General features: G+C 54.7%; 7 protein-coding genes across 7 annotated transcripts; 2 read left to right on the top strand and 5 right to left on the bottom strand.

Annotated features, from left to right (window-relative positions):
• Positions 1-1,088: 1,088 nt before the first annotated feature.
• Positions 1,089-4,195, top strand: BDZ83DRAFT_589010 (armadillo-type protein; the record flags this gene model as incomplete). The annotated part of the gene is made up of 5 exons (XM_060506194.1): positions 1,089-1,137; positions 1,355-1,413; positions 1,497-3,476; positions 3,589-3,832; positions 3,897-4,195. 5 exons carry the CDS (start codon positions 1,089-1,091, stop codon positions 4,193-4,195), a joined length of 2,631 nt encoding a protein of 876 aa, XP_060359865.1.
• Positions 4,196-6,147: 1,952 nt separating this feature from the next.
• Positions 6,148-9,591, bottom strand: BDZ83DRAFT_77604 (uncharacterized protein). Its single transcript, XM_060515460.1, has 9 exons — positions 9,165-9,591; positions 9,012-9,101; positions 8,436-8,955; positions 8,262-8,384; positions 8,197-8,209; positions 7,751-8,145; positions 7,636-7,703; positions 7,144-7,582; positions 6,148-7,077 (listed from the first exon to the last, which is right to left on the bottom strand). Exons 1-9 carry the CDS (start codon positions 9,323-9,325, stop codon positions 6,262-6,264), a joined length of 2,625 nt encoding a protein of 874 aa, XP_060359864.1. The 5' UTR covers positions 9,326-9,591; the 3' UTR covers positions 6,148-6,261.
• A 3,746-nt stretch (positions 9,592-13,337) lies between these two features.
• Positions 13,338-15,874, top strand: BDZ83DRAFT_77516 (rhamnogalacturonate lyase). Its single transcript, XM_060515436.1, has 4 exons — positions 13,338-13,930; positions 13,998-14,464; positions 14,519-14,644; positions 14,710-15,874. The coding sequence occupies exons 1-4, from the start codon at positions 13,711-13,713 to the stop codon at positions 15,667-15,669; spliced, it is 1,773 nt and encodes a 590-aa protein (XP_060359863.1). The 5' UTR covers positions 13,338-13,710; the 3' UTR covers positions 15,670-15,874.
• Positions 15,811-19,312, bottom strand: BDZ83DRAFT_637127 (uncharacterized protein). Its single transcript, XM_060509287.1, has 3 exons — positions 18,856-19,312; positions 18,000-18,767; positions 15,811-17,947 (listed from the first exon to the last, which is right to left on the bottom strand). The coding sequence occupies exons 1-3, from the start codon at positions 18,865-18,867 to the stop codon at positions 16,079-16,081; spliced, it is 2,649 nt and encodes an 882-aa protein (XP_060359862.1). The 5' UTR covers positions 18,868-19,312; the 3' UTR covers positions 15,811-16,078.
• Positions 19,313-19,976: 664 nt separating this feature from the next.
• Positions 19,977-20,749, bottom strand: BDZ83DRAFT_756662 (complex 1 protein; the record flags this gene model as incomplete). The annotated part of the gene is made up of 4 exons (XM_060514779.1): positions 19,977-19,986; positions 20,062-20,174; positions 20,356-20,520; positions 20,693-20,749. The coding sequence occupies 4 exons, from the start codon at positions 20,747-20,749 to the stop codon at positions 19,977-19,979; spliced, it is 345 nt and encodes a 114-aa protein (XP_060359861.1).
• A 792-nt stretch (positions 20,750-21,541) lies between these two features.
• Positions 21,542-23,649, bottom strand: BDZ83DRAFT_589064 (Pro-kumamolisin; the record flags this gene model as incomplete). Its single annotated transcript, XM_060506196.1, has 3 exons — positions 21,542-21,590; positions 21,655-21,856; positions 21,915-23,649. 3 exons carry the CDS (start codon positions 23,647-23,649, stop codon positions 21,542-21,544), a joined length of 1,986 nt encoding a protein of 661 aa, XP_060359860.1.
• A 740-nt stretch (positions 23,650-24,389) lies between these two features.
• On the bottom strand, positions 24,390-25,774 carry BDZ83DRAFT_756660 (WD domain-containing protein; the record flags this gene model as incomplete). Its single annotated transcript, XM_060514778.1, has 2 exons — positions 24,390-25,376; positions 25,439-25,774. 2 exons carry the CDS (start codon positions 25,772-25,774, stop codon positions 24,390-24,392), a joined length of 1,323 nt encoding a protein of 440 aa, XP_060359859.1.
• Positions 25,775-26,477: the final 703 nt, after the last annotated feature.

Genomic DNA, 26,477 nt, shown 5'->3' with positions numbered 1-26,477 from the left:
GGTTTTGCATGTCCATTGGATGGATGCCGGGTACCTCTTGGAGCTGCATGTCCCGCACTGTAAGGTATGGAAGGTAAGGTAAGGTATTGTCCATGAGGTACTCCGTCAGTAGGTATCGGTAGACAAGACCTTGCTGCACCTAAGCAACAAAAATGAACTAAAAAACAGTAAAGGTGACGAGTAGACATCCACTGCTGCTACCTGAGGTGCCCTTTCCCAGCGGAATATGCGTATTCACCGCCCATTGTATGCTGTCTCTAATGCTTCCACTGTCACCGTCATTCCTCCCTTCCCGTCCTCCACTGTTCTCCTCTATCGCTCCTGCTGCTTTTATGTCCCTGGCTGAGGTACTTACCTACCTGACCTTATTGCGGCACCCTAGAACTGCGTAGCGGGCCATTTCAACACTGTAACTGGGCAGCCTGAGATCGTCAACAACCTCGTCAAGGTCCCGCTCCTATTTTTTCCTCTCCTTCACCAACCCAAAGGGAAGAGACTGCAAAAAAATAAAACCATAAAAATCCTCACATTACTCACCACCCGGTTTCCGCGCCTGTTTATTGTCGCAACCATCTTTTCTTTACGGTACGCCCTCTAATTCTTGCAAAAGGCCTTACCACGAGACATCGTCCTTTGGCGCATCATTTTAATTCGGAATCCAGAGCGAATCCTTTTTTTGTCATCTCTCTCTCACACAGATACAATACAGGCACATTCTCTCTCGCTTCCTTTTCCCTCTCAGCCGTCCGTTCGTTCGGTTCCGGTCATTCTCACCCATCCATCCTCCAGGTCGCTGCTCTCTCAACGCACTGCCGACCCTGCCCCTGGCGCCCGCTTCACACACCACCTTACGCCAACCAAACCAAACCTCTGGTCCTGTCTTCTCTGCCTAGACCACCCGCCGCAGCAGAACACCCCCGCGTCTCCCGCTTTTGCTCTGACCTCAGCTGCGGTGCCTTGCTGAACCCTTTCCCTCCCACCTCCTGACACGTGCAACCTGTCAACGAGCCCCCCTCCGAACCTCTCCAAACATCGGCACTGGCTCAGCCTTACCTCCTTCAAACCACCACACATTGAGAGCGGCAAACATGTCGGGCTCAGAGATCAACCAAGTTTTGGCCAATTCGCTGTCGCCAGGTAAGCTATTTTCACGTCCTCGTCCTCATTTGGTCTCGTTCATTCTTCACTGCGCCTGCCAGGTTTTGCATCGCCAGCAAATCCTTTCCCCCTCCTGTCTCCCCTAAATTGTCGCCAGGGCAATGTGAACAGAACCTGCTCATCTTGGCTTCCGCCCTCACATCGCGCATCACCAAACTGCCACAACCCTCCATGGCCATGCTAACATTCTGAACAGACGCGAACTTGCGCAACGCCGCCGAGCAGCAACTTACACAAGCAGCCGACAACAACTTCGTACGTGCCCGCCCACTTTTGCATCCCGAGTCCCCCCTCCCCCCACCGCCGCTGGCAAATTTGCTAACCACCCTTTCCAACAGCCCCTATACCTCGCAACCCTCGTCCAAGAGCTTGCAAACGACAACGCCGATGGTTCCATTCGTGCCGCCGCAGGTCTCGCCCTGAAGAACGCTTTCACTGCCCGTGACTTTGCCCGTCACCAAGAGCTCCAGGCAAAATGGCTCCAACAGACCGACGAAGAGACGAAGACGCAGGTCAAGAACTTGACCCTGCAGACCCTCGGCTCCTCCAACTCCCAGGCCGGTCAGGCAGCTGCTCAGGTCATCTCCTCCATCGCTTCAATCGAGTTGCCGAGAAGTCAGTGGCAGGACCTCATGGGTATCCTCGTTAAGAACATCAGCGAGGGTGGCGAACACCAGAAGCAGGCCTCCTTGACCACGATCGGTTACATCTGCGAAAGCCAAGATCCCGATCTGCGAACAGCTCTCATTGCCCACTCCAACGCCATCCTGACCGCCGTCGTTCAGGGTGCCCGCAAGGAGGAGACGAGCCTCGAGGTTCGCCTGGCCGCCATCACGGCCTTGGGAGACTCGCTCGAGTTCGTTGGCAACAACTTCAAGCACGAGGGCGAGCGCAACTACATCATGCAGGTTGTCTGCGAGGCTACCCAGGCCGATGACTCCCGGATACAGCAGGGCGCCTTTGGATGCCTTAACCGCATCATGGGCCTCTACTACGATAACATGCGTTTCTACATGGAGAAGGCTCTGTTCGGCCTTACCATTCTGGGCATGAAGTCCTCGGATGAGGACGTTGCCAAGCTGGCTGTTGAATTCTGGAGCACCGTCTGCGAGGAGGAGATCGGTATCGAGGACGACAACGCCCAGGTCGAGAGCGCCGACCAGATGAGACCCTTCTACAACTTCGCTCGCGTAGCAGCTAACGAGGTCGTGCCCGTTCTCCTTCTGCTTCTGACCAAGCAGGACGAGGATGCGGCCGATGATGAGTACAACTTGGCCCGCGCCGCCTACCAGTGTCTTCAACTCTACGCCCAGGCCATCGGTGCCGCTATCATCAGCCCCGTGCTGCAATTCGTTGAGGGCAACCTGCGTGCCGAAGACTGGCACCACCGTGATGCCGCCGTTTCTGCTTTCGGCGCCATCATGGATGGCCCTGATGAGAAGGTTCTCGACCCCATCGTCAAGCAGGCTCTTCCTATCCTGATCGGCATGATGGACGACAGCTCCCTGCACGTCAAGGACTCGACCGCCTATGCCCTTGGTCGTATCACTGAGAGTGTGTCCGACAGCATCGACCCTAACCAGCACCTTGACCCTCTCATTCGCTCCCTGTTCAACGGTCTCATGAGCAGCGCAAAGATAGCATCTTCGTGCTGCTGGGCCCTTATGAACTTGGCCGAGCGCTTCTCTGGCGACCTTGGTGCCGCCCAGAACCCTCTCACTCCTCACTTCAACCAGAGTGTCACCAACCTGCTTGGTCTCACGGCCCGCCCCGATTGCGATTCGTACGTCCGCACCGCCGCCTACGAGGTTCTCAACGTCTTTGTGCAGAATGCTGCCAGCGAGAGCATGCAGCCCATCGCCTCCCTTTCCGGCGTCGTTATTGAGCGTCTCGAGGGCACCGTTCCCATGCAGACCCAGGTCGTCAGTGTCGAAGACAGGATCATGCTGGAAGAGATGCAAACTAGCTTGTGCACTGTTCTTCAGGCCATTATCCAGAGACTCGACAAGGAGATTGTTCCCCAGGGCGACAGGATTATGCAGACCCTGCTCCAGATTCTGAGCACCGTGGGCAGCAAGTCTAGCGTTCCCGATGGTATCTTCGCTACCATTAGCGCTCTGGCCAACGCCATGGAGGAGGACTTCTCCAAGTACATGGAAGCTTTCACACCCTTCCTCTACAACGCTCTGTCAAACCAGGAGGAGCCCGCTTTGTGCTCCATGGCTATCGGTCTTGTCAGCGATCTGACGCGATCCCTTGGCGAGCGTAGCCAGCCGTACTGCGACAACTTCATGAACCACCTGCTTCACAACCTCAAGGTACGTCATCACCGCCAATCGGCTCTCAAAGTGTTGTCATCCACCTTTATGTGGATGCGACATGGAGTTGGCATTGTATGTGTGAGAAGGGCCTTGCTAACATTTTTCACAGAGCACCGCCTTAAGCAACCAGTTCAAGCCTGCTATCCTGCAGTGCTTCGGCGACATTGCTGGCGCCATTGGTGGCCACTTTGAGACATATCTGTCCGTCATCGCTCAGGTCTTGCAGCAGGCGGCGACTGTCAACGCCGGCCCCGAGGGCCCGTACGAGATGTACGACTACGTCATCTCTCTTCGCGAGGGTATCATGGATGCCTGGGGTGGTATCATCGGAGCTATGAAGTCCGGTGGCAAGAGTGAGTCTCACCTGATCATGATATCGGTCCAGTTGCTGTTCTATCCGCTAACACATCTCTGCAGCTCCTGCTCTTCAGCAATACGTGCCTTCCATCTTCCAGCTGTTGAACATGATTGCCAGCGACATGAACCGTAGCGAGGCCCTCATGCGTGCATCAATGGGCGTTATTGGCGACCTTGCTGAGGCCTACCCTAACGGCGAGCTTGTCGACGTCTTCCGCCAGGAGTGGCTCACTGCCCTCATCAAGGAGACCAAGACCAACCGCGAGTTCCAGCCCCGAACCATCGAGACCGCTCGCTGGGCACGCGAACAGGTCAAGCGCCAGCTTGGCGGTTCCTCCAGCGTCATGGCGCAGACTTGAGCTTTGTAAAGCTTGAGGCTGAAGCTGTATTTCGACTTGTTTGATTATTCACACCTAACCCCCAAGCCCAGCACATATCCTGGAGCAGCCGGTTTCTCTACCGAAACCCGGATCTGCGTCAAACGGAGGAGAGAGAGAGAACAGCCAATCCCAGCTCTTGCCACAACACAGCATCGAAAGACACGGAGCTCCCTCGCGTGTATATAGACACCCTTGCACCACCACCCCAGGACTAATTTTACCCCAATACCCCTTGCCAGTACACCATATCACATCACGAAACTGCACCCCCTTATTCAACCACTTCACCCACCCCTTGGCTGTTATCTTCTGGACTTTGATTTTCGCGACGGAAGGCTGGATTAGAGAGAAGGCGGGAGTCCTCATTGTCATGTACGCCGCGCATAGAGAGCGCATTGGCGACCTAAAAGTCATGTAGAAGGAGTTTCCCTCAGATGGAACCTGGAGTTTGATCTCATCCTTCAACAGGGAAACGAGAGCAATGAGAGACGGGGACATGAACAACGTCAACACACATTTCGGAGTCGGCCATATCCCAACTCGGACGAACCAACCTGGTCAAGTGATCAGGTGGGCCGGGAAAGGAAGAGCCTTTAGCCTCTCTGGAGGTTTTCTGCTCTAGGCCATACTTGTATGCGATTTCGTCGGAGTATCTTTTCCTTCATCGGAAAGAAGACTCGCGCGCACTCGGCGGGCGGATGAGAAAGAAATGGCCTTGCGAAATGGGCAAATCACAGGAGAGTGTAGGCGCAGCGAGGAAAGACGGATCCTGCAGAGGAAGAAACAGACGGCACACAACGTGCTTATGACGAGGTCAAGTGGCTTCATGTCTAGCACTGATTGATAGTCGTAGAAGTTCAATGAGTTTTGCCCCCTTCAGCCTCTGAAGTGCGTGAATGCGATGTCGTGTTGTGAGATGAAGTGTGATTTGTTTGGTCGTCATGACCAATACTCTTCGTGAGAAAATTTGCCAAGTCTGTGGATAGGTTTTTCGTACGAACGTGTCCCTTTCGCTAGACGATATCATTACATCCTACTCGTTACGGTACCGTTACGAAGTTGATCGACCCTCTCTCTAACAGGACTACAGTCTACACTGACTTAGTACCGCGATGAGCGGTGTCGTCAGTTGCTGATTACCAGTATTTGTGACACATCTTCTCTAGGCATGTACAACTCATTTTCTGGAATTCTAGAGAAGATCACTCCTGGTATTTATTGCCTCGATACTTTATTCCTACTTTATTCCCTAATCCCAAGCGGCCGTGGGATATTTAGTTCGCCATTGGAAGCGCCGTACTTCGTAGTCTTTTGGACGTTTTACAATCCAATATCCGTTGGGTAAAGGGTGTATGATTCTAATCTTGCGAGACTAACCCCCCTTTGAGGAGACATAATATTTCCAAGAATTTTAGCAGGAACGCTTTTCTTTCCGTCCCCCCCCCCCCCTTTTTTTTTTCCTCTTCCCCCTTGGTTCGTCGCACGGCACCGCTCCAATGTTCAGCCTCTCAGCCCCAGTCCAAGTTTCAAAACGCGAGTGAGGTTTCGCTTCACCTGATGGGATGAGATACACCTCACACGAAATGGTCTTGTAGTAAAGAAACGCACTCAATTCACTCAGGTATCTCGATCTAAACTATGTATGAAGCTATGAAGCGACCCAATACCAAATAAGAGATGACGGCTAGGTGTTGGCTCCAAAATGACCCAAAGACCCGAAGGTTCATATTTCCGTCTATGATGTTGCGCCGGCCCCCCTCCAATTTTAGTTGCCAAGTATTGTTGACTTTCCTTCTTCTGTGTTCCCCCTCCCCCCATTTCCTTGTTTTTTCCGACCTGGCGCCGAATCTCTAGGTGTGATTAAGTAGGGTTGATGTATAAAAGGAAATGACTGAATCGCTCAGATTGACGCTCGAAGAAAAAAACACTTCTCCTCCTCACGCGCACGCGCACACACTTTCAATCTCTCTCTCGTCTTCTCTGAATTGTTCTTGCTCTCCGTCTCTTTCTGCCTTGATGGGGGCCATCAACTCAGTGTGAACACCTCACGTGGACCCAAACCACCCGAGGCCAGCCGCCCCGTTCCCGATCCAGCTCGTCGCCTGAACCGGCGCCGTGCCGTCGAACCAGCTCTGGAGCTCACACTCGAAGCCGTCCGTGCCGGGGCCGAGAACGATGGAGGTGGAGCCCGGCGAATTGTAGAACGCCGCCACCGCCGCGGCCGTGTTGGGATCGTACGGGTTCGTCGATGATGGCGGAGGCAGCTGCGCCGGCGCGCCGAGGATGGGGCTCGTTGTGTCGAAGGCGGCTGCTTGGACGAGCATGCCCATTCCGTTGTTTGGGCTGTAGGGCGGAGGGGCTTGGGAGTAGAGGGGTGGTGAGAACTGGGGATGTAGTTCTGGGGGGAAGTGCTGGTGGTGGTGTTGTTGTTGCATCTGGGGTGTCGGTGGATGGTGCTGGCGTTGCTGTTGATGGAGTTGTTGGTGCGGTTGAGGCTCATGTTGTAGCAGGTGGTGTTGCTGATGGTGTGGAGAGAGGGGTTGATGATGTTGATGTGGCTGTTGGTGATGGAGCTGGGGCTGCTGTTGGTGGGTAGTGCTCATGAGCGGCGGCAACGGGAAGGCAGAGCTGTGTTGCTGGTGCAATTGCTGCTGTTGTTGTAGGCTCGGCGATGGGCTCGGGGGAGGGAGGACGTTGTTGGATGCGTTGCTGCTGATGCTGCTGTGCCGTAGTGGCACCGGTTTCTTCTCGTTCAAGGGGGTCGTCGGCGGGCCTGGGAGCTGATACTTGGGTGCTTCGGTGCGTGGGCCCTTTGTGAAGTTGGATGGCGAGGGATGGAGCGGTCGGAGGGTTCGGTCGTTCTGATATGATTCTCGTCAGCTTTTCCTCTCGAGCACTACTGGGTGATAGCAGATGTAGGAACTTACGCCGTCGGCCATGCTACCCTCGAGACTGAAGGCAGCTGCTTTGGGATCACGCGAGAAGCGCTCCAGCGATTCGAGCCAGCGGGAGGCGAGGGGCCAAGTCTGCTTGGATTCGATGAGAATGGACATGCACCGCTGGAGCATATTCGGAGCCTGCGCGACGATGTTCTTGTCGGAACAAACTAGTTTGGTTAGCCATGTGGTAACGTCCACGGCTTCTGAGTACTCACTGTTCCGGTACTTGACCAGGTAGGTCGAGAAAAGGCCGCAGCTGTAGACGCAGAACGACGCCATCTGAGCTCCCACACCCTCCTCAGAGGATCTGACGCTGAACTGAGCATCGATTTGCTCGTACAGCTCTCGCACATTCCGGAAGAGGTCATCGGACATATTGGCGAAAAATGCCCTGCGCTGCATATCCTTCTCGTCTGGTTTGATGATGCTAATCCGGTCACTACTTGAGGAGGAATTGAGATAAAGGGTGCTTGGGCTTACTTCTCGAGATATGCGCGCCTCAGCACAATGTTGCAGAGTTTCGTTATCATCGTGACACCGAGGTAGGCCTAATATGTCAACTTTAAGTCAAACTGCGGTGAAATTTGGCACGTACCAGATCTTCGCCAACGGACTTGTGCCCTTTGAGAAGAACCATACTCCATCGGTGATCTTGCGGAAGCTGCTGTTCCCAACTCAGGATCTGCTTCGCTGTAATGGCGTACTCGCTTGTCGGGTCCCAAGGATTGGCGCTCTTCATTGTCGCCAACGCTCGGCGAGCGACTTTTCCCCAATAATAATGTGCTTGCATGAGACTAGCAAACAGCGATCGAGATGGCTGGTGGATCAGTGAAGGGTTCTCGCGAGCTGGTGGCGTGTCCTCGAGAGCGGCACGCGATAAGGGCTCGCGGCCGTAGGCAAAGTCTTCCTCGTTGCTAGGGAGAAGAGCCGTGATGTCGTTGGCAGCTAGTGACACGGGGGAAAGAGCACCGCAATGGAGATTGTCCTGGCCTACGTGTTGTTAGCAAAAGCCACAAATCGTCTCCGTTCGTGATCACAGACTGTGTAACATCCACTATGGTTATTTGTTAGCAGAGCTCTCCCTTTTGAAGCAATGTCCAACTGACCAAAGTTCTCCGTGCAGATTCCGCCCTGATAATCATCTCTCTCGTGGGATTCTTCATCTTGTAGAACTCTTCGCGATGCAGATGCATTAAGACGGCCATCCTCGTGGCAATGCCAATGTTGATCTAGCAGAAGTTCAGCACTGCTCGTATTGATACTCCTTACAGGGAACTCACGTAGCTCTTGTTCCTCATACCGCCGCCTTGCTGCGCTAGACTCAACAGATAAAAGGCTTGGCATCTCTCTAGAGTAGGCTCTTGGTACAGTTCGTTGAGCGCGAGGTTGCTAGCCCGTTCCATGAAGAAGTCGACGGCTTCCATCTCCCCATGGTATCTCTGGGCCAGGGCTGGTGAGAAGCGAGCAGAGACACTGAGGATACCAAGCACAAGGAAGACGCTGACGGATCGGTGATCTTGCTGCAGCTGCCGGGGGAAAAGCTCCTTTGGGATGAAACCTAGCTGAAAATACTTGCGGGTGAAGCCGTGAACTGCGTCGATGATTTCGGGTAGCGGTGGGAGAAGCTCCCATTCGTCTGCAGGTTTACGAAGAGCTGGCGCGCCGGGACCCCGAGGGACCTGAGCATCTGACGCGCTACGTCGAGCCTTGTCAGCTTCTCGTTTCGCGGCCTTCTCAGCTCTCAAACGAGGATGCCGGTATTCGCGGTCGAGATCCGGCTGACCTCGTTGGGGAAAGATGCTGTCGTTGATTAGCTTCGAGATCGCGTCACGGACGTTGCTCGGTGCTGACGGTACCATTCACTCGCTGGTATGCCGGCTTCCGCGCAAGATTTACACGGCGGCTGTCCCTTCTCATGCACACATTTGCTCCTCATTCGACGGCATCTGGGACACAGTTTAGCTCGTCAAGTTCGCGATATGTCCGCCGCACTGGCGAGCAGGACGAACCTCCGACAGGCTATTGGAGACCTGCGCTTGATGGGCGGTTTTGGCCCATTCTGCTGCTGAGTAGCAGGGTCGAAAGCGCCGACAGACTCGCTTCTTACGCTCACGTTGGAGCTCATGTTCAAGGTTGTCAGATTTGGCTTGGTTTCTTCATCAAAGTCCATCGCTCATGGGGTCGACTGCGCCCAGCCTCGCGGGTCTGCCGGTTGAGTGCCAGCCTGGATTGTACGCAGGCAAACCGCAACCCATAAAGGCAGACAAAGAGTCAAGTAGGTAGACCGAAGCTGCGGGGATGTGGAACTAGTTGACGACCGGTGGGAACGAGAAACCTGGGGATTGGCCGCGAAGGATTTCGTGGAGAACGGAATCGGTCGATGAAGAAGCAGGCAAACCACACGTCCCGGGAGCCGGGACCGCTGGACGGGGCGTGGGGGCCAAGGGACGAATATAGGTAATGTAGGCAGAAAGAAGGTGGAAAAGGGAAATGTGATATGATTAAGACGTCAGGAGGTCGCGTTGTTTGATGGCATTCCACGCCCAAAAGCTCGTAAAGGGACGCAACGCACAAGAGCGGGTATTTCCATCCAGGCGGTAATCCTCTTTTTTTTTTTTTTTTTCGCAGGTCTAGATTCAAATGAAGGCCCAAACAGTTAGGCTCTGCCCTCGTTGGCCCCCCTGAAAGGTTCAAGCGTGGGATTAGAGTTTACCGGCTGCGAGCTCGAGGCGCGTCAGTGATCGGCACTGGTGTCTGCCGTGGCTTCGATGGCGTGAAGCGGACCCTAATCCCGAAGGGCGAGACGCTACGTTACTTTTTTGATGGAATCCTTTTTGTTTGATTAATCGATAGAGTGAGAGAGGGCCGAAGATGCAAACTTCCTACTTCAGTCTTCGAAATCCTTGACGGGACCCACGCGTTAATAAGTTGGGATAGGCACACGCAAGCTGAAAAAGGTTGGTTGATGGTTGGTGAACTTGTCGGTGCCGGTTCGCCCACGTGCGATATCGAGGGAGATGCCAAGCTCTTGGACGAGGTGGACCATGCGTCTCTCTCTTTGAAGCTGCACAGACCAAGGACATGAGGGTTGGCACAGGGGATGACCCAGTGGGATTCGGACGTTGTTGAGTGTAACCCACGAGACACACACAGAATAACGGCCACTTTGACTTTCAGCCACCCCGGTGGACACCCCGGTGGGGGTTTGAGTTGGAGCAACTTAGCAAGAGTCTACTGTGTACACTACCGTGGCTGTCACGGCTGCGTAGTAAGGTAGCTTGAGGTTGGTCTTTCCGGGGAGCGTCTGATGTCGCTCGACGGTGCGGGAAGTGAGGCAACTATGGGACTGGCCGGTGGCCGTTCTTTCCTGGCGCAAGAACTAGGATAGGGCGTGACGGGCGTAAGAATAAATGAGAGAATGGCGTCTCGCCAGGCTTTGCGAGTCAGTCTTGGATGAGGCTTGATTAACGTCATGCGGAGAGGACCTCGGAAACTGAGAAAGGTAAAGGGAGTGACGGCGGGGAACAGTCCAGTCTCATCCAGGCCTGCCATTGCCAGGGGAGGAGAAAGAACCGCTGAACCGCCGAATGGATGCCTCTCTCAGGCTCTCTCTCTGAGTACAAAGTCTGAGGCGCAAGGTAGCGTCGGATGGGGGCCAAAACCGGCATGTCCAAAAACCGTGGATCGGGGCCGTATGGTATCGATCACCGCCACCTTCCTCTCTTTCATGTTTCCTTTATCTTCGGCAAGCTTTCCGCCGCCCTGGGCCCCCGGTTCAACGCATCCACCCAGTGTATTCGTACATTACGGAGCACAGCATGACTGTCGCACTCGTCAAAATGAAAGTGATGCAAAAGTGAAGCTCCGGTATGCAGGTGCAAAGGATGGAGGGACCAGAATATCAGCGAGAATTCTTCTGGATGCGATTGGCGCCACGCTACGCGGCGCCGCGGCGGCGGCGGCGGCACGCGCTGGGGCCTGCTCGTACTTTGGATCGGCTACGATAGCCTCTTGGGAGTCTGGAGACTTGTGCTCAGTCAAGCCAGGCGTGGCAGGCCAGGCCGTCCTTTCCCCTGCAGGGACCCGTCCCTGGTGCAGCTCAAACGTAAACTCTCTTTTGTTGTCGCGTAGACGGTACGGATGATGCCGAATCCTTCGTAATGTTACTGTTAGTTCGGTTTACAATAATAGGACCGGGCTGGCCATAGTGTTGAGTGGCGTGATGGGCACACTTTAAGCTCCTGTTCTTGTGGAAAGTTTCGTATGTAAGCACCCGTCTTGCCATGATCCCTGGTGTCTCCATCTCCATCTCCATCTCCGCGGGTGACCGTTCCGGCGTTCACTTCGGCCTCCGAATAGACTGTGTCTGACAGTCTGGCTGGTTGACGACTTTGACATCCCATCATGCCGGGCACCGAAAGCGTTGTCTTGCTGGTCTCCATCAGACGGGCCGTTACCGCCGACTTGGCGTCTTCGATGTTCCGGCCGCTCGGGATCCATCTGAACCAATTGCTATGCCGTAAGACACTGACACGGATGGGGAAGGACTCTGAGTGAAAGGGTCTCCTCAGCTCTGTGCATTCGCTTGAGCTCCCAGAGGTCTGTGAGATATCATCATGACTGGTTCGCTCTCGGGTAGCCGTCGATCTTGACCCAGCGCTGTGTGGAAGCTTGTATTGACGTGACCCGGAGAAGTGCCTTGTTTGGTACTTTTGATGATCTTGCAATTGACATCGACATTACAACAATTGCGCTAAGGTAGCGTATGGTAAGGAGAAAAATTAACACGCAAGCACAAAACTGTGGAAGAGCCTAGATCATCCTGCGTGCCTGCGATATCCGATGCTCATCTCTTTGAGAAGGACCGATGAGAGGACCGAAGAGAGAAAGCGGCAATCCCGTACCCGACCCGATGTTACTGAGCAGCATTGCTGCCCATGGAAGATGGAGCTGCAAGAAATCGGGTCGGCAAGCAGACAGGTAGACAAGGCAGGCTCATTGGATAGCGCAGTTTCATCTAGGTACCTTACGGTTTACCTCTATCATCTATCATCTATACTACGGCAGTTTCCTCATCATGTGTCCCCCTCATCTCCTTTGGCCCTTCTCGATATTTGTCATGGCTGATTAATCCAAAGTCGAATGGATTTGTTGCAGATTATCCGTAAGGTGCCTTCCCGAGGCTTTCCATCCCGTCGGCACCTCCCTCCCTTGTCGCTACCACATCTGCTGTAAACTCAGCCACAAGTGCTGCAACCCAAGCCTTGGTCTGTGCACACAATGTGTGGCTGATGGATTTTTCTGACTCGACATCTTGCTCACCGACATCTCACCTTACTAAGGTAAGGTATCCGTACTCTGTACGGTTACAACTAGTCAACAACACTCTATTAACCTTTCATATCCCGGAAGGATGAGCTCGGATTCTGTCCCTATCGAGTTCTCTTCGCTCATGCCCCGAAATACCCTTTGAGATGGAAGGAGCGGCGTCTACAGAGTACAGAAGGCTTGTTGTCCTTGCCCCGGCAACCGATGCTTGAGCCATCGTACGCAGGGTGAGCAAGTATTCGTAAAATTGCACAATTTATTATACACTGTTTCTTATTGACTTGGTTTCAGCGTCTACCTTGCCTGGTCTGTTCTGTCCACTCGTATCCGTACAGTACCTAGATCTCTCGACGCAATATCTCAACTCCAAGCAAATCGGGCCGCATCCCAATTTCATCATCTCCGGGAATCTCAGCCCAAACCCCAATCGGCTGACCGGCAATCTCGGTCACAAGAAATGACAGCTCATGACAGTTCATGACAACAAGATGCTGCATATCAAGCACTTCGGGCAGGTCAAACTTCATAGGACGACGCACCTACCCCAACCCTCGGTCCATGGTACCCCGAAGTCGGGGTTACCCCATGCCTAATGTTCCCCCAACTTCAAGCAATGCGGCAGCTAGCACCACACGTCCTCGGGGATAGCTTGGCGATCTCGAGAAAAAAAACTCTTAGTTGCGCTCAGAGCTCAAAGTCCGGGCTACTCCTCAATTCCCAATCAACCGCTCTCCCGAAAGGAGCGAGGCAGGACTAGGTTGAATCTGAATTTCCACCCATCAAAGCTCGTCGTTTGCTAGCAGCTAAGCTTACTTGGATTGCGGGGAACGGGGTAGTGCCCTGCTTGCAATATGCGCCCGCCCCAGTCTTGACCGATTCACGTCGCCTCCCCCAGTCAATCACCAATTCACCACTCATCACTCCGCATACCCAGGGCAAAAAAAGAAGCAATACGAACCATGCGCTCCTCTTCCCCGCGGAACCCACGAACCACGAGGGGTAAGAATGAGGAGAAGAGCGGCACCGGCGTGCCGGTTGCGCGGCTCAATGCTTGTTCGGGATAGGCTCGAGTAAGGGTCTTGAATCGCCATTAAGGTCATTGGGCTTATTTAGTCTTCCCTCGGGGCCTGCTTGAGCGGTAGAAGAATGCAAGAAAAAGCGAACCTTGCGGACTCTTGTCGTCGTTGCTCTCGCTCTTGACGTGACGTCGAAGTTTTGTCTGCCAAGATGAGAAGCAGTCTTTTCGCCGCCGCCCTTGGAGGGTTGATTTCGAACGCCTTTGCGGCCCCGACACAGACCGAACCTTTCCTTAGGCAGGTCGATAACCAGACGTGGATCATTGGCAATGATGTGTGGAACATGACCCAAGGTCTCAAGTACGGCGTGAAGTTGTACTACAAGGACCGCGACCTCGTCGGAAACGCCGTCGGCCACTACGTAAGCTACAGTATGTGTATACCCTCATCTCGAGCCTTGGGAATTCTCAAACGTGGAACTGACGCTCATCTTTTCAGACGGCGCCGCAAACGACATCGCCTGGTCCTCCGCGACCATCGCCAAAAAGGGCACCCACGAAGGAACCCCCTTCATCGACGTCAAGTTTACCGCAAATGACGGCGACTTCCACTGGGTCATCTTCCAAGGCCTCGCCGGCGCCTACCAGTACTTTGTCAATCGCAACCTGCCCACCCTGGGCGAGTTTCGCACCCTCTGGCGCCTCGACAACAATACTTTTCCCAACGGAAAGACGGACCTCCACGATAAGCCGCTACCGAAGCTGGCTGACTACCTACCTGAGAATAAGGTCCAGGACGAGACCTGGCGCACGCCTGACGGCACGGGGTATATCACAAAGTACGACTTTTCTGACTTCATCCGCACGCAAAAGTATTACGGCGTGTATGGCGATGAGGTTGGGAGCTGGTATATCAATGCTGGCAAGGATTACTACAATGGCAACCACTTGAAGCAGGAGCTCATGGTATGTGTTTGGTCTGTAACCGCAACTCCAAGACGTCATGCTGACACCCCCTAGGTCCACCGTGAGAGTGCCACCGGCGATGCCGTCCAACTCAACATGGTCCACGGCACACACTTCCAAGTTTCCGCCGTCGACGTCTTCCCCGTCGGCAAGATGTGGGGTCCCTGGCTCTGGTACCTCGTACGTGAATCCCCCTTTTCCTCTACAATAAGCTCGATCAAAACTAACCACCACCACCTCCCCAGAACGACGGCTCCAAATCCGACGCAGACACTCGCGCCGCCTCCGAATTCGCCTCCTGGCCCTACCCCTGGCTCGACGACGAAGCCTACCAATCCCGCGGCACCGTCAAAGGCAAACTCCTTCTCTCCGACGGCCGTCCCGCCGCCGGCGCCGCCGTCTTCCTCGGCGACAACCACCCCAACAAGACGGCCCTCGACATGGGCTCAGATTACTACTACACAACCTACGCCGACGCCTCAGGCGCCTTTGAGATCCCCCACGTCCGCACTACGGCAGCAGGCTACGCCCTCCAAGCCTGGTCCGCCGGCGCCGCCCTCGCCGACGTGACGACGCACATCCTCTTCAACGACGTCCACGTCACCGAGTCAGGAAAGACGACGGACCTCGGAACCCTCAACTGGGCCGTCTCGAAGCGCACCAAGCTCTTCCAGGTCGGCGACTTCGATCGCACATCCCTCGGCTTCGCGCACGGAGGAGATCCGTACTTTGGCCACGCCATCATCGCTTCCTGCCCCGAAAACATCGTCTTCCGCGCCGCTACCACCGGCGGCAACAGCACCTGCTCCGCAAGCAAGACTTCAGACTGGTGCTACGGCCAGACGTACAAGGGGAACTACACAATCTCCTTCCGCATCCCTACCCTGCCCGACCCTGCCCCTACGTCCGCGAACCTCATCGTCTCGTTGGCGGGCTACTCCACGGGCGCAAGCAGCGTCGTCCTCGCCAACGGGCAGCCAGTAGGAAACCTCACCAGCGGCGCCGTGGGAGTCGACTCCACCTCGGGACTGCTCAACGACCCGTCCGTGTACCGCAGCGCCACCGCGGCGGGTGAGTGGCGCCTGTTTGAGTTCCCCGTCCCCGGTGCGCTGTTGAAGCAGGGGGAGAACGAGGTGACTTTCCAGCTTACGCGCAACACGACGTGGAGGGGGTTCATTTGGGATAGCATTGTTCTGGAATGGTAAAAGGTACCCAGCCTCTTTCTTTGTTGGCAGCGGCAATGGGGGTGGAAGAGAAAAGTGGGCATGATTTTCTGTGTATATAGTTGAAATATCCGTACATTTGATCAAAGAAAAATATAATGGGATAGCATGCATGCCATATTCCCTGAAAAGAATCCAAGCATCAAGGCATCGGTTTCGGAAAGAGCAGTAGTAAAAAGTGAAGCAAAAACCATAGTGGGGCATATTTGCCGATTCAACGGCGTTCGTGTTCCAATCAAACATCTAACGGTAAAATACTCCATCATACAATTTACACGCAAGGCAAGCCTGAACCTGCCTTTTCCCCTTTTACGCCTTGTCAAACACCAATAGCTTCCAACACCCCCGGACAAGTAGTATACCTCGACAAACCCACTCTAGCAAACGCGAACTAGGCATCGGCTGCAGGTACAACGGCATCAGTCGAGCTCTCCTCCGCCTTCTTCTCTGGCTCCTCCTCAGGGGCGGTCTCCGTAGGGACCGTCTCCGTGGGTGCGACAGCTTCCTCAGCCGGTGCCGGTTGCGCAGCCGCGGAAGCAGCTACTGCAGGAACCGCCTCTGCCTCTGGAACTTCGGGAACCTCCGGGACCAGAGCACTCTCAATAGCCACCGCCTCTGTTGGCTCTCCTGCGGGCTTCTCAGGCTCAATGGGGGGAACCTCAGGCAACGGCACCGGGTTGGCAATCTCGGGAAGCTCCGCTGGCTCCGGGTGCGGGGCCGCAGGCGGTTCGGGGAGTGGGGACTTGCTAATCTCGGCTTGGCGATCCAGCTCCGTCTCCAAACCGGCGAGCAGATCAGGGCCGTCATCTTCTGGCACCATGGGAACTTCGGCAGGCGCTGGCGGGACCGACTCCGGTTCGGCGGTGGGGATCTCGACGGCTGGAACTTCGACTGGTGCCTCAAGGGGTTTCTCTGCAGGAATCTTGACGGGTGCTTCCTCCATTGCAATGTCCGCAGAGGCCTCGACTGGAATCTCAACCGGAATCTCCGCCAACGGTGCTACGGAAGGCTCGATTGGAGGCTCGATGGGTGCTGGCGGCGGAAAGGCGGCTGGCTCCTCGGCGACTGCTTCGACGGGTACTTCAATTGGAATCTCCGGTGGGATGTCGGCAGGTTCCACAATAGGAGGCTCCAAAGGAGCTGGGGGTTCCAACGCGGGAGCGGGTGATTTGACTGATGACTCCGCTGCCGGAATCGCAGGCGATCTCAATGGCGATTTGATCGGAGACTTTACCGGTGACGCGACGGCTTCTGTGGGTTGCTCAGGCATTGGGGGCGCAAGTGGCATCTCCTCAACCACAGGTGCCGCAGGCTCAACCTCAGTAACCGGAACGGAAGTTTCAGCGCTAGCTGGCGGAACCAGGGGACTGTCTTCCTTCTTCTCCGATATGTCCTCCATAGCGAGGGGTGCTGGCTCCTCTGCAGGAGGTTGCGGTGCCTCCGAGGTTGAAAGAGCTTCAGAAAGGCCCGGAATCTCAGGGGCCTTGGGAGCATCGGGGACCGGAGAGGGCTGACGTTCCTCGGGAGCGTCTAGCATCATCGAGTCTTGTGCAGCATCGTTCGAGGCCACGGTTTGATCGCCGCTTTCTAACCTGGTACCCGAAGCATCGGTCTCTGCAGTCGTCGCCAACGAAAAGGTTGATCTTGTCTCGGCCATGGGGGAGACGATGTCGCCCACCTTTTCGGCAGGCGGGAGTGCTGTCGATGCATCGTGAAGTTCCGCTGAAGTCTCGGCAGGAGGTAGCTGATCAGGCAGAAGCGAATCCAACGAGTCATTGGGCGGCTGAGGTGAGGGCTCCTTCGTGGGCTCAGGTCCCTCTCCCATGGGCTTGTCAGCCTGCACAGGCTCGCTCTTTGGCTCCACTGGGGGCACTAATGCTTCCGAAATGGATGAAAACTGGGCTGGTGGTTCCGTGGGGGATGGCAAGACCACATTCTTGAGAGGGCTGCCCTTGGGTGAGGAGTTTGCCAGGTGCATGTTGGGAGGCGCGAGGTTGATGGAATTTGCCATTGGCGCAGCGCGCTTTGGTACGGGTGATTCGGGGTCGGTCAGTTCCGCTGTTGTGTCGACAGTCGGTGTGGGCACAGATGGAGAAGCGTCGGTCATCTCCTGATCTTGACTATCCGTGTTCTCGCCGTCGCGCTGCTCCTCGTCGCCGTCATCGCCATCATCACCATCGTCGTCGTCGCCCTCGTCGTCGTCATTGTCAGCCATTTCGCTATCGGGGTTGTTCGAGTCCTCCCGCTCTTGCTTGACAGCCTAAAAGCCAATCAGTCACATGCTCTCAGTAAAGGGAATCTGGTAAACTTACAGGGTCTGCTCCATCCGCTCCCTCGACTTTGGGAGCTGCAGGAGCACCTTCCACTGGAGGCGCAGCAACCGGTGCGGGCAAAGGCAAGATCTTCTTCTTGCGGCCGCGTCCTGGACCAGGCTTGTTCTTCTTCTTAGGCGGTGGTGGTCGCCGGACGCGCTGCGGCGCTTGCTGCGCGGGATCGACGGCCGCGACGGCCACGACCGTCGTCGAAATGATCTCGCCCTCGACCGCCTGGCCCTCCTGTAGCGTAATCTCCTGCGTATACGGGTTTCCTGCGGCATCGACTCGTCGCACAGTAGCCTTGGTCACCGTCGCGCCGGGAACCTGGCTCGAGACCGTCTTGGACGAGATGGTGACGGTACCCTTCCTGCGCTTCGCCAGGTGCGAGACTGGGGACCCCTCCGAGTTGCGATTGATCTGCTTCCACACCTTGATCTGGAAGCCCTTTGTCTCCGTCTCGTCCTCCTTCTTCTCCGGCTTATCGGGGACGGCGTCGGCGTCGGCCTCTTCCTCCTCGGTCGGCGCGGGCCTCTTGTAGAGGACGCCCGATCGCGCGGCGCGGAGGAGGTCTTGGCTGTGCTGGGGCAGGAGACCCGCGTCCTTGGGCATGCCCCAGGGGAGTTCGACGTCCCAGATATCGTTCTTCTGCGTCGTCTCGGCGGGCACTGGGGGCTCGACGCTCACCCATTCCTGGCGCCATTGGCGCACGGGAAGACCTTCAAAGTCATCGTGTTCGGTGTATCCGCTACGGTTCGCGCGTCGAGTCTACCGAGGTCATTTTGGTTAGACTTGCTTGCCACTAGTCGCAAGGCGAAATCGATTTGAATCCAAATGTTCACTTGAGAGAACTTACTCCTGGCGCCATTGTGAAAACGTGAATCCGAAGCAACGGACGCGGTCACAGTATCCAAGAGGGGTTCGAAGCTGGTCCAATTCAAGTTGATGCAGGGTCGCGCGCGCAGCGACGAAGGTCTGGTCGATCCGCGACAATTGTCCCACAAACTCTGGGCTCGAAATAACAATGACCTCGAGGGCGCAGACTAACAGCTATGAAGGGAATGCAGTGTGCACCTCAAGTTGCAAATAATTGATGCGACGTGCGCGGACGCTATGTTGTTTCGCTGATGATTGAGCTACTGTCGCTGTAGACTGCCATGGATTGGCTCCACCCAGAGACGCAGCCTCGTCGCGAACTCTAAAGGTGGCAAGCGCGAGGACAGAAGTGCTTAGTCAGCTGCACGGAGTACACCGAGAGTTGGTCGGTGACGCCTCGGTGTGGACTTCAACAAGAACCTGTACCATAAGTAATCAAGAAAACAATAGCAATAATTTCTTTCAGCTTGCTTCTTCGATATATTCATCTCACCTTTCAAAGCTACTTCAAACGACATCTTTGTATGGTGAGTGGAGCGTGGTCTGTCAATTCCTATCAAAGTATACTCCCGCAGCCGTTTGCGAAGCTAGGGAGAACCCGACCTCGATAGCACTCGAAGAGGAGTCGAATGGCCGGCTTACTTGGTTGACAGTAATCGCAAACTCCTGATGAGGTCGCTCTCATCATTCGTACATAACAAAGAGCACCCTGGCTATCTCGCAATCCACAGTCCCGCAAGAGCAGAAGGCACCAGTCATAGAAACGCCATTGCCATGTCTATATGCTCCAAAAAGCCCTTGTTGGAGGTTTAAAAACAGAAGAAGACAACACTCCAGAGAGGAGTGCTTTTCATTTAGGGAGTAATTGCCGCCGCGCCGGGTCCCTCCCCCTTTCTTTCATAAAAGTTGAGAGAATATTCTTGACTCCTCCTCGCCCCCTTTTGATGGTCATACACCCCGAGCCCTCCGCCGGTTGTTTTCTTGTCTTCCGACTCCCCGTTTGAGTATATAATACAGAAATAGATCCCGAGCCGTGGTTTCGTTGAGCTCGCGACGTTATTAAATTGGGCTCCCGCTCCACACTCTTAGGAGTTAGGCTGTTTAGTCGAAGCTGTAGGGCATGGAAAAGTCAGCTTCTCATCATCCTAGCTATTATTGTCCACTGCGATGTAGAGGAGGAACTCACCCATGCTCCGTTTGTCTGACAATACCGCCCTTGTTGCCCTTTTGCTTGCCAGCGGCGCCGCCCTCAACCACTAACCGATCAAATTGGAAGAACTGGTTGACGACTGTTTGCCTCTGTTGCCATAGTGTTAGCCCCCAATACTTTGTTCTCTGTTACCTCCGGGCGCTCCCGTCTCCCTACTCCCCATCCCCAGTCGTCGCGCAAAGAAGGCTTTCTCGACAGGAACTACAGGGTGGCCTTCGTGGAGTGTCGAGTGTCGGAGAGCGAAAAGCCCGAAGAACAGAGTCGACTAACCTTGAGCTTCTCAAGCTCCTTAATTCCCTTCTGAATCAACTCCTGCACCTGCCGCGGATCCTCGACTCTTTGGTGCTCCCTGAAGGCATCCCTCGTCCGCCGCTTCGCGTACTCGCGAAAGTTGTACGCCGCAAACTGGTCGCCCGTCTTCAAAAGCTGGCGGTACTAGAGATTTTCGCAAGAAATGATGTTAGCAAAAGCTCTTCTTCTAGGCGCTTCGGGAAGGAAAAAAAAGGCTTGGCGGTTGGATATTTAGTTCGAGATGGATAACAGAAACAACAGCATGCATGCAATCGGAAGGGATCGTGGGAGCATATGTCCCGTCGTTTCTACGTACCAAAGACCGAGCCTGCTGCGGCGCATCGCCCTTGAGAGCTTGTATCGCCGTCGCCATCGTGATTGCGCTTTTCGTGTAAATGCGTGCGTTACCCGGCAAGGAGAAAAACAGAGCCTATTGGGTTGGCTTTGAGATATTCGTGGATGTTTCTGCGGGGGGGGGGGGTGCCGTCGTGAGGTGCGGTTGCGAAAAAGATAGCACTCGGCAGTGGAAAGGCGCAGATGGGAATTATTTCTCGAGGTTTCGGGGCAGACAACGGACCTATGATGCAAACGCGGTTTCTCTCCTCCCGCTCGGCGTTTAGCTTAGCGGCCCTTTCGGGGCGCGGCATTTTACTAATCCGCCCACCCCCAATGTGCCGGATGGCCGATCTCGCCTCGTACCTCTGGTTTTTGTCAACCGCCAAAGTGGGCGTAGACGCAACGTCTGCAATTAATCACCACTTACTCTAGTGTATCCATCCATAACAAAGCACCTCATGATCAATCTGAAGGTTACCGTTACAGAATGAATTCAAATCTGGCTATTCGTAGTGTATCCCATTTTGCACTAAGACAGGACCTTCACCGCAGACACTTAAAACGCCCTTTGCAGATATCGTTGTAAAGTACCTCTATTAATGCTTATAATCTACAATGCCTTACCCCCTCATTCCTGGTATCCTGACCCTGCAGCTGACCAGTTCTACACTGCGCGGCCACAAAAAGGGGGTTGGGCAAGAAAGGAATGTCCCGCGTCTTTAATATATGCCTCTTAATGAGCACTATATATGTGACATTGTGTGTGTGTGGTGTGTATGTTCTTTGCGACGCCAGACGCCACTACTATGGCGCGGCCATTATTTTGCAATTAGGGTAGGCTCATGAATAGCTTCTCCATCTCAGGATAATTAGGTGTTCTAGGATGCGTTGTAAGTCTTTGCTCTACAGAGTCTCAATCAGAGAAGGAAGTGCTTTGCTTACCCCATGCCGGTGACGGGATCCCATCCTGCCACGGCAGAGAAGCCCTTGGTACCGCAACCTGGGTTGTCGCCATTGGTCACATCGTTGAGAATCTCAGGGTGGGCGTAGAGCGTCGGGTTGATAAAGCCGACGGGCTTCTTGCCCGCCTCAATACGCTTCTCGTTAATCATGTTGACGATTGATCCCACAACAGGCGCCGATGCTGCGAATGTGTTAGTTCTTACCGACCAGACGTTGGATTCAATAGTTAAACAACTCACCTGAGGTGCCGAAAGAGAGCGAGAACTTGCCATTGACGGCAGTGACATAGTTGGCGCCATTGGCAGCAATGTCCGGGAAACCTCGTACCGTCTTGGAGTTGTTGTACCGATCTGCGCCATACGGCGGCGCGTTCTTAGCGTAGTACTGCTCCATCATTTTCTTTTGGTAGTCGGGAATCGCAAAGACGTTGGAGAAACCTCCGCCAGAGAAGATAGCCTTTTGGCAAGCGCTCTCAGGGGTGTGGACTGTCGATCCCTCCAAAATCTGAGTAGCACCTACGGAGGTGACCCAAGGGCAGCCGCCAGGGAAAGAAGGATTGAAGATACCCTGCTGGCCCTCATTGTACGCACCAGTCTGGGTGTCGATGCACTGCTTGCCGTTACCAGCAACACCGGAGTCACCGGAAGAGTAGAGTACTGTGACGCCAGCCAGGCCGAGCTTCATATACTCGGCACACTGACGCTCGACGTACTTTTTGCCGAGATCTGCCTCGTTGAAGCCGTAACTTGTGGAGATGACGTTAACCATAGGGACGGAGCCGCAGACCTTTTGGCTGTATTGTCCGTCAATGTTGGGGTCCTTGGAACCGCCTCCTTGGAAGGTGCAGTAGCTGCCGTCAATGGCATCGAGGAAGTTGTTGAAGCTGGCACCCTGGTTGAGGTCACCGACTTGGTACAGAGTTGTCGTTTGAGGGTGAATCATGGCCATGGCGAACTCAAGATCGAGCGCAGACTCGCCATTGAAGCGGAAGCTCTGGTTTGTAGTCTGTACCACGGCGTTTCCGACGAGGCTGACGATTGGGCCCTGACCCTTCGCACGAGGCTCAAACTCGTTGAAGTACATGTCCAGATCCGACTGGAGGAAAGCTTGCGGCGTGTACTCGACGATGCCGAGGGTGTTGTTGGACGACTTTAGCGATCCGGGAGGGGTTGCGTAGAGCGCCCGCAGGCAGTCCGGAGTGATCATGGAGTCGCACTGGTTGAGATCCATGAGGGCGTTCATGACAACCGCGCCTTGCTTAGGTCCGAAGCCGCTGTCCGGGCTGCCCTGAATGGCCGGGTTCTTGCCGCCAGTAGCAACATCTCGCTTGGCGAGCTCACGCTTCCTGAGTTGCCGCTTCTTGAGCTCTTCGATGTGGTGCTCTTCCAGATCATGCTTGGTGTTCTTCCTTTGTTCTCCGATGCGTTGATCAAAGTGGACCGTCGGCGTGATCATGTCGATATGCTCAACCAAATGCTCCGGAACGTGGTACTTGTCGCAAGCCACGTGCTTGTGACCTTGTTCGTGCTTGTACATGTGGTACTCGGTCTTCAAGAGCCGCTCTATCTCGCCTACTGTCCCGTTGAACTGGATCCAGCTGCGACCTCTTGTGAGCTCGACACGACTCCGGTGGATGCCCTCGCTCTCAAGCCACTGCATGACCAGAGCAATGGACTCTTGCTTCGGTGCAAACATTTCGGCAATTTCATCATGGGTCCAATGTTTGCCGTAGTTGGGCGAGTCGGGGTGTGCCACATCGTTCATGAACTCGTTTGCGCGGTGAAGGTTTGACTGAGCAAGACCAATCCGTACTGGCAGCCTGGCCATAGTGTGTAGTTTGTGGTTCTTGACCCATTCTCTGCGCGCGGGATGCCTCTCCTCGTGCACGACGTGGCTGTGCGACCGTGTCACCGGGTTTGCAATGGTCACCGCCGCAAGGGCGGTGAAGAGGGTGGCTACAGCGCTCAGCTTCATCGTGTATCTTCGGGCCGTTTTCGTCGTCAAACGTCTTCCTCTCTACTCTCTCACTTCACACAACGAGTCGAACCTAAGTCAGAAGAACCGAGCGACAAGGCTGGCTATTTGTTGATATTTTAGTAGCTGTCGTCCAGTCATGACGAACCCCACTGACGCAAGGTAGCAGCTCCAGACCTGACGAATGCGAAACCGGTTTCAATGGGATCCTGTGGGCTGTTTGTCTGGTGGTGACAACCCAAAACGAACACTTGGGTGAACGGCAGCCTGAGCGCATGGGATCCTGTGGCAAAGATGGGAACACCTCTGACAAGTGCAGTTTCTTACCCCCCCGGACCCCGGTTCGAGGAATCTCTTCGCGGCTCGCCAGGCTGGCCTCATATCGGGAAGTCGTGTGAAAGATTGATCAACAACAGGCCGATAGCCGAAGGTTAAGCTTTGAGGCGCGAGGTACCCCCAAACAATCGTCTCATATAGGTCCGGACCACCCCAGCAGGACGGGTTCTAGGCGTTTGCTAAACAAAGATGATTCGCGGCCGATTCGTGCTGGTCATGCGAGACGAATCATCAAGCTTTCACGGATTCTTCTGCTCAAGATGGATTTGGTTCCGATGCAATTCCTCAAATGACTCGAGAGGCGAAGACAAGGAGAATTGAATGAGAGTAAAAAAAGTTTGGATAAGGTCAATTGAAGGCTCGAGCCGCCGTCTGGTTTTGGGTGAAGGAAAGATGAAACGCTCTCAGGTATGAGATGATTTGGCTTCTTGGTACGGCTGCATAGTCAGCTTGTATAGCGCCCGTTGCTCGTTGATAATATCCCACAACTCTTCAGTCTCTTGCTGAGCCTCATCATCCGTGGCACATTGTTGTGCATGAGACTCCTGGAACGAAAGAATGGCGGCCTCAAGCGCATCATCAGGCAAGCCAAAGCCATTGAGCATCTTGCCGAATCTCGTCTCTTGTTCGAGACTTGTGTTTAGTTGAGATGTGAAGGTGAATTGCCGCTCGGTCTGAGTGGGCTTGACAACTGCAACAGCTTTTGTGGGTCGAGGTGTTTGCAGCAACGGCGGAAACACCAAGTTCGTCACAGAGGCGTTGAGGTCTGTCAACTCTGTGGGGTGACCGTTTTCGGCCAGCTGCCATTGCAAGATTTTGCCTTTTACATGACCGGATAAGATTGTTGTGCCATCATGGTTTGGCGCCAAGCACAAAGCCGAGCCAGCATCTTCATCAGCAACTCCAATCGGTGAATTGACTTGAACGACAGTCGACGATGATTCAGTGCTATTCGGACCAATGAGCGGCTTCTCACCGAAGAGCTCTACGAGGTAGAGAGCCCTGTCCTCAGATGAAACGAAGACGGCACGACCACAGGGATCCATGGAAACGCACAGCGGAGCCGTGGGGAACAACAGTGTACGCAGAACATCGCCCGTTTGATAGTTCCAGATGATGCAGGTCTTGTCTTTGCTGGAGGAGACGCAGATGTTGGTTTCCGGGTTGACACTACCACTGACAGCGATCGATGTGATGGCGGCCCTGTGGTTGGAGAGCGTACGGTCCGGCTCGCCCTCCACTGAGGCATCCAGCTCTAGCAGACGGGAGATTGTCCAAACGTGAATGTTAGAGTCTTCAGAGCCTGTGAGGATGTGATAGGGCGTGACAGCCAGACACGAAACGGCTTGGACGTGGCAAGGTGGTGTGATCAGCTGGCGACCAGTGCATGTCTGTTGTTTCGTTAGCCACAACAAGACGTTTGGAATTGCATCCGGGAACAGGAAATGTTTACCTCCCACAAGATTAGCCTGCCCTCGGAGGTGCCTAACGCCAAGACATCGTCAATCAACGCCAAGCTCCGAATCCGTTCTGGAAAGGTAACGACTGTTTCTTGGATGCCCCGCGATCTCGAGTATACGTGGACCTGGGACTTTTCGTGCTGGGCGGCAAAGACATGCGAGTCACTGACAGCTAAGCAGTGGGCTGGTGTAGCACTTCTTTTGAGAGTTGACTTGACGGTGTAGCTGGGGCTAAGAGTATGGGCGTAGATGCCGATATCTTTGGATACGGCCGTGTTTGCCGCAATAGGCGGGCCGCAAATACAAGAGTAGAATTCTTCCGATAACATGGTGGAGGGGTGAGTGACAGAGAGGCGGTACCCGGAAAGGGTGGTAAAGGCCGAATAGGCCACGGGCTCGTCGGAATCCGAGACTGCAGAGATTATCCGAGAGCGGCTCTGACTCCGGATGCTCGGGTGCGAGAACGCAAGGGGTGAAGGAGACCAGGCGAGTCGACGGCAGGGTTCGAGAATAGAAGCCGACGATGCCTAGAGCCACGAGGTGAACAAGACTCTATCCTCGTGCTCGGGAAGTGAATCAGTGCCACGAGGTTGCGAGATGGGCGTGGCGTCGATCTGTCGAGGCAAAGTAGGTAGGGTATCGAGTCTTGGAAACCACGTTGAAGAGCTCGATACTGGACTCAGATCTCTCCAGGTTTCCAAAGTACGAACACGAGAGGCAGAGCAAGAGCTAGGGCGGGAGCGAGAGCACAGGACCAATGGCTGGCGTTAGCACCAAGCAATGTTTCCTTCTTCGAGTCGTCTATGACACACTGGTGTGCTTGTGGCGTTGAGACTGGAAAAGCCAAGAATAAGGCTTGGAAAGGTTTGATAGTGAGGTTGAAGGTGAGGTGTGATGAGGCTGAAGACCCGGCTGCATGTCACATTGAGAAGGACGATGAAAAAATTCGAATCCACTTTTCCCGAGGTACGTTATCGATAGTGATCGAGAGACGGCCCCACCACGGAAGCGGCCCCCTGGGTTCAGGTCGCC

Source organism: Colletotrichum acutatum (genome assembly GCF_030867785.1).
Source record: "Colletotrichum acutatum strain CBS 112980 chromosome Unknown BDZ83scaffold_134, whole genome shotgun sequence".
NCBI lineage: Eukaryota > Fungi > Ascomycota > Sordariomycetes > Glomerellales > Glomerellaceae > Colletotrichum > Colletotrichum acutatum.
This window is presented reverse-complemented; position numbering and strand designations above follow the sequence as displayed.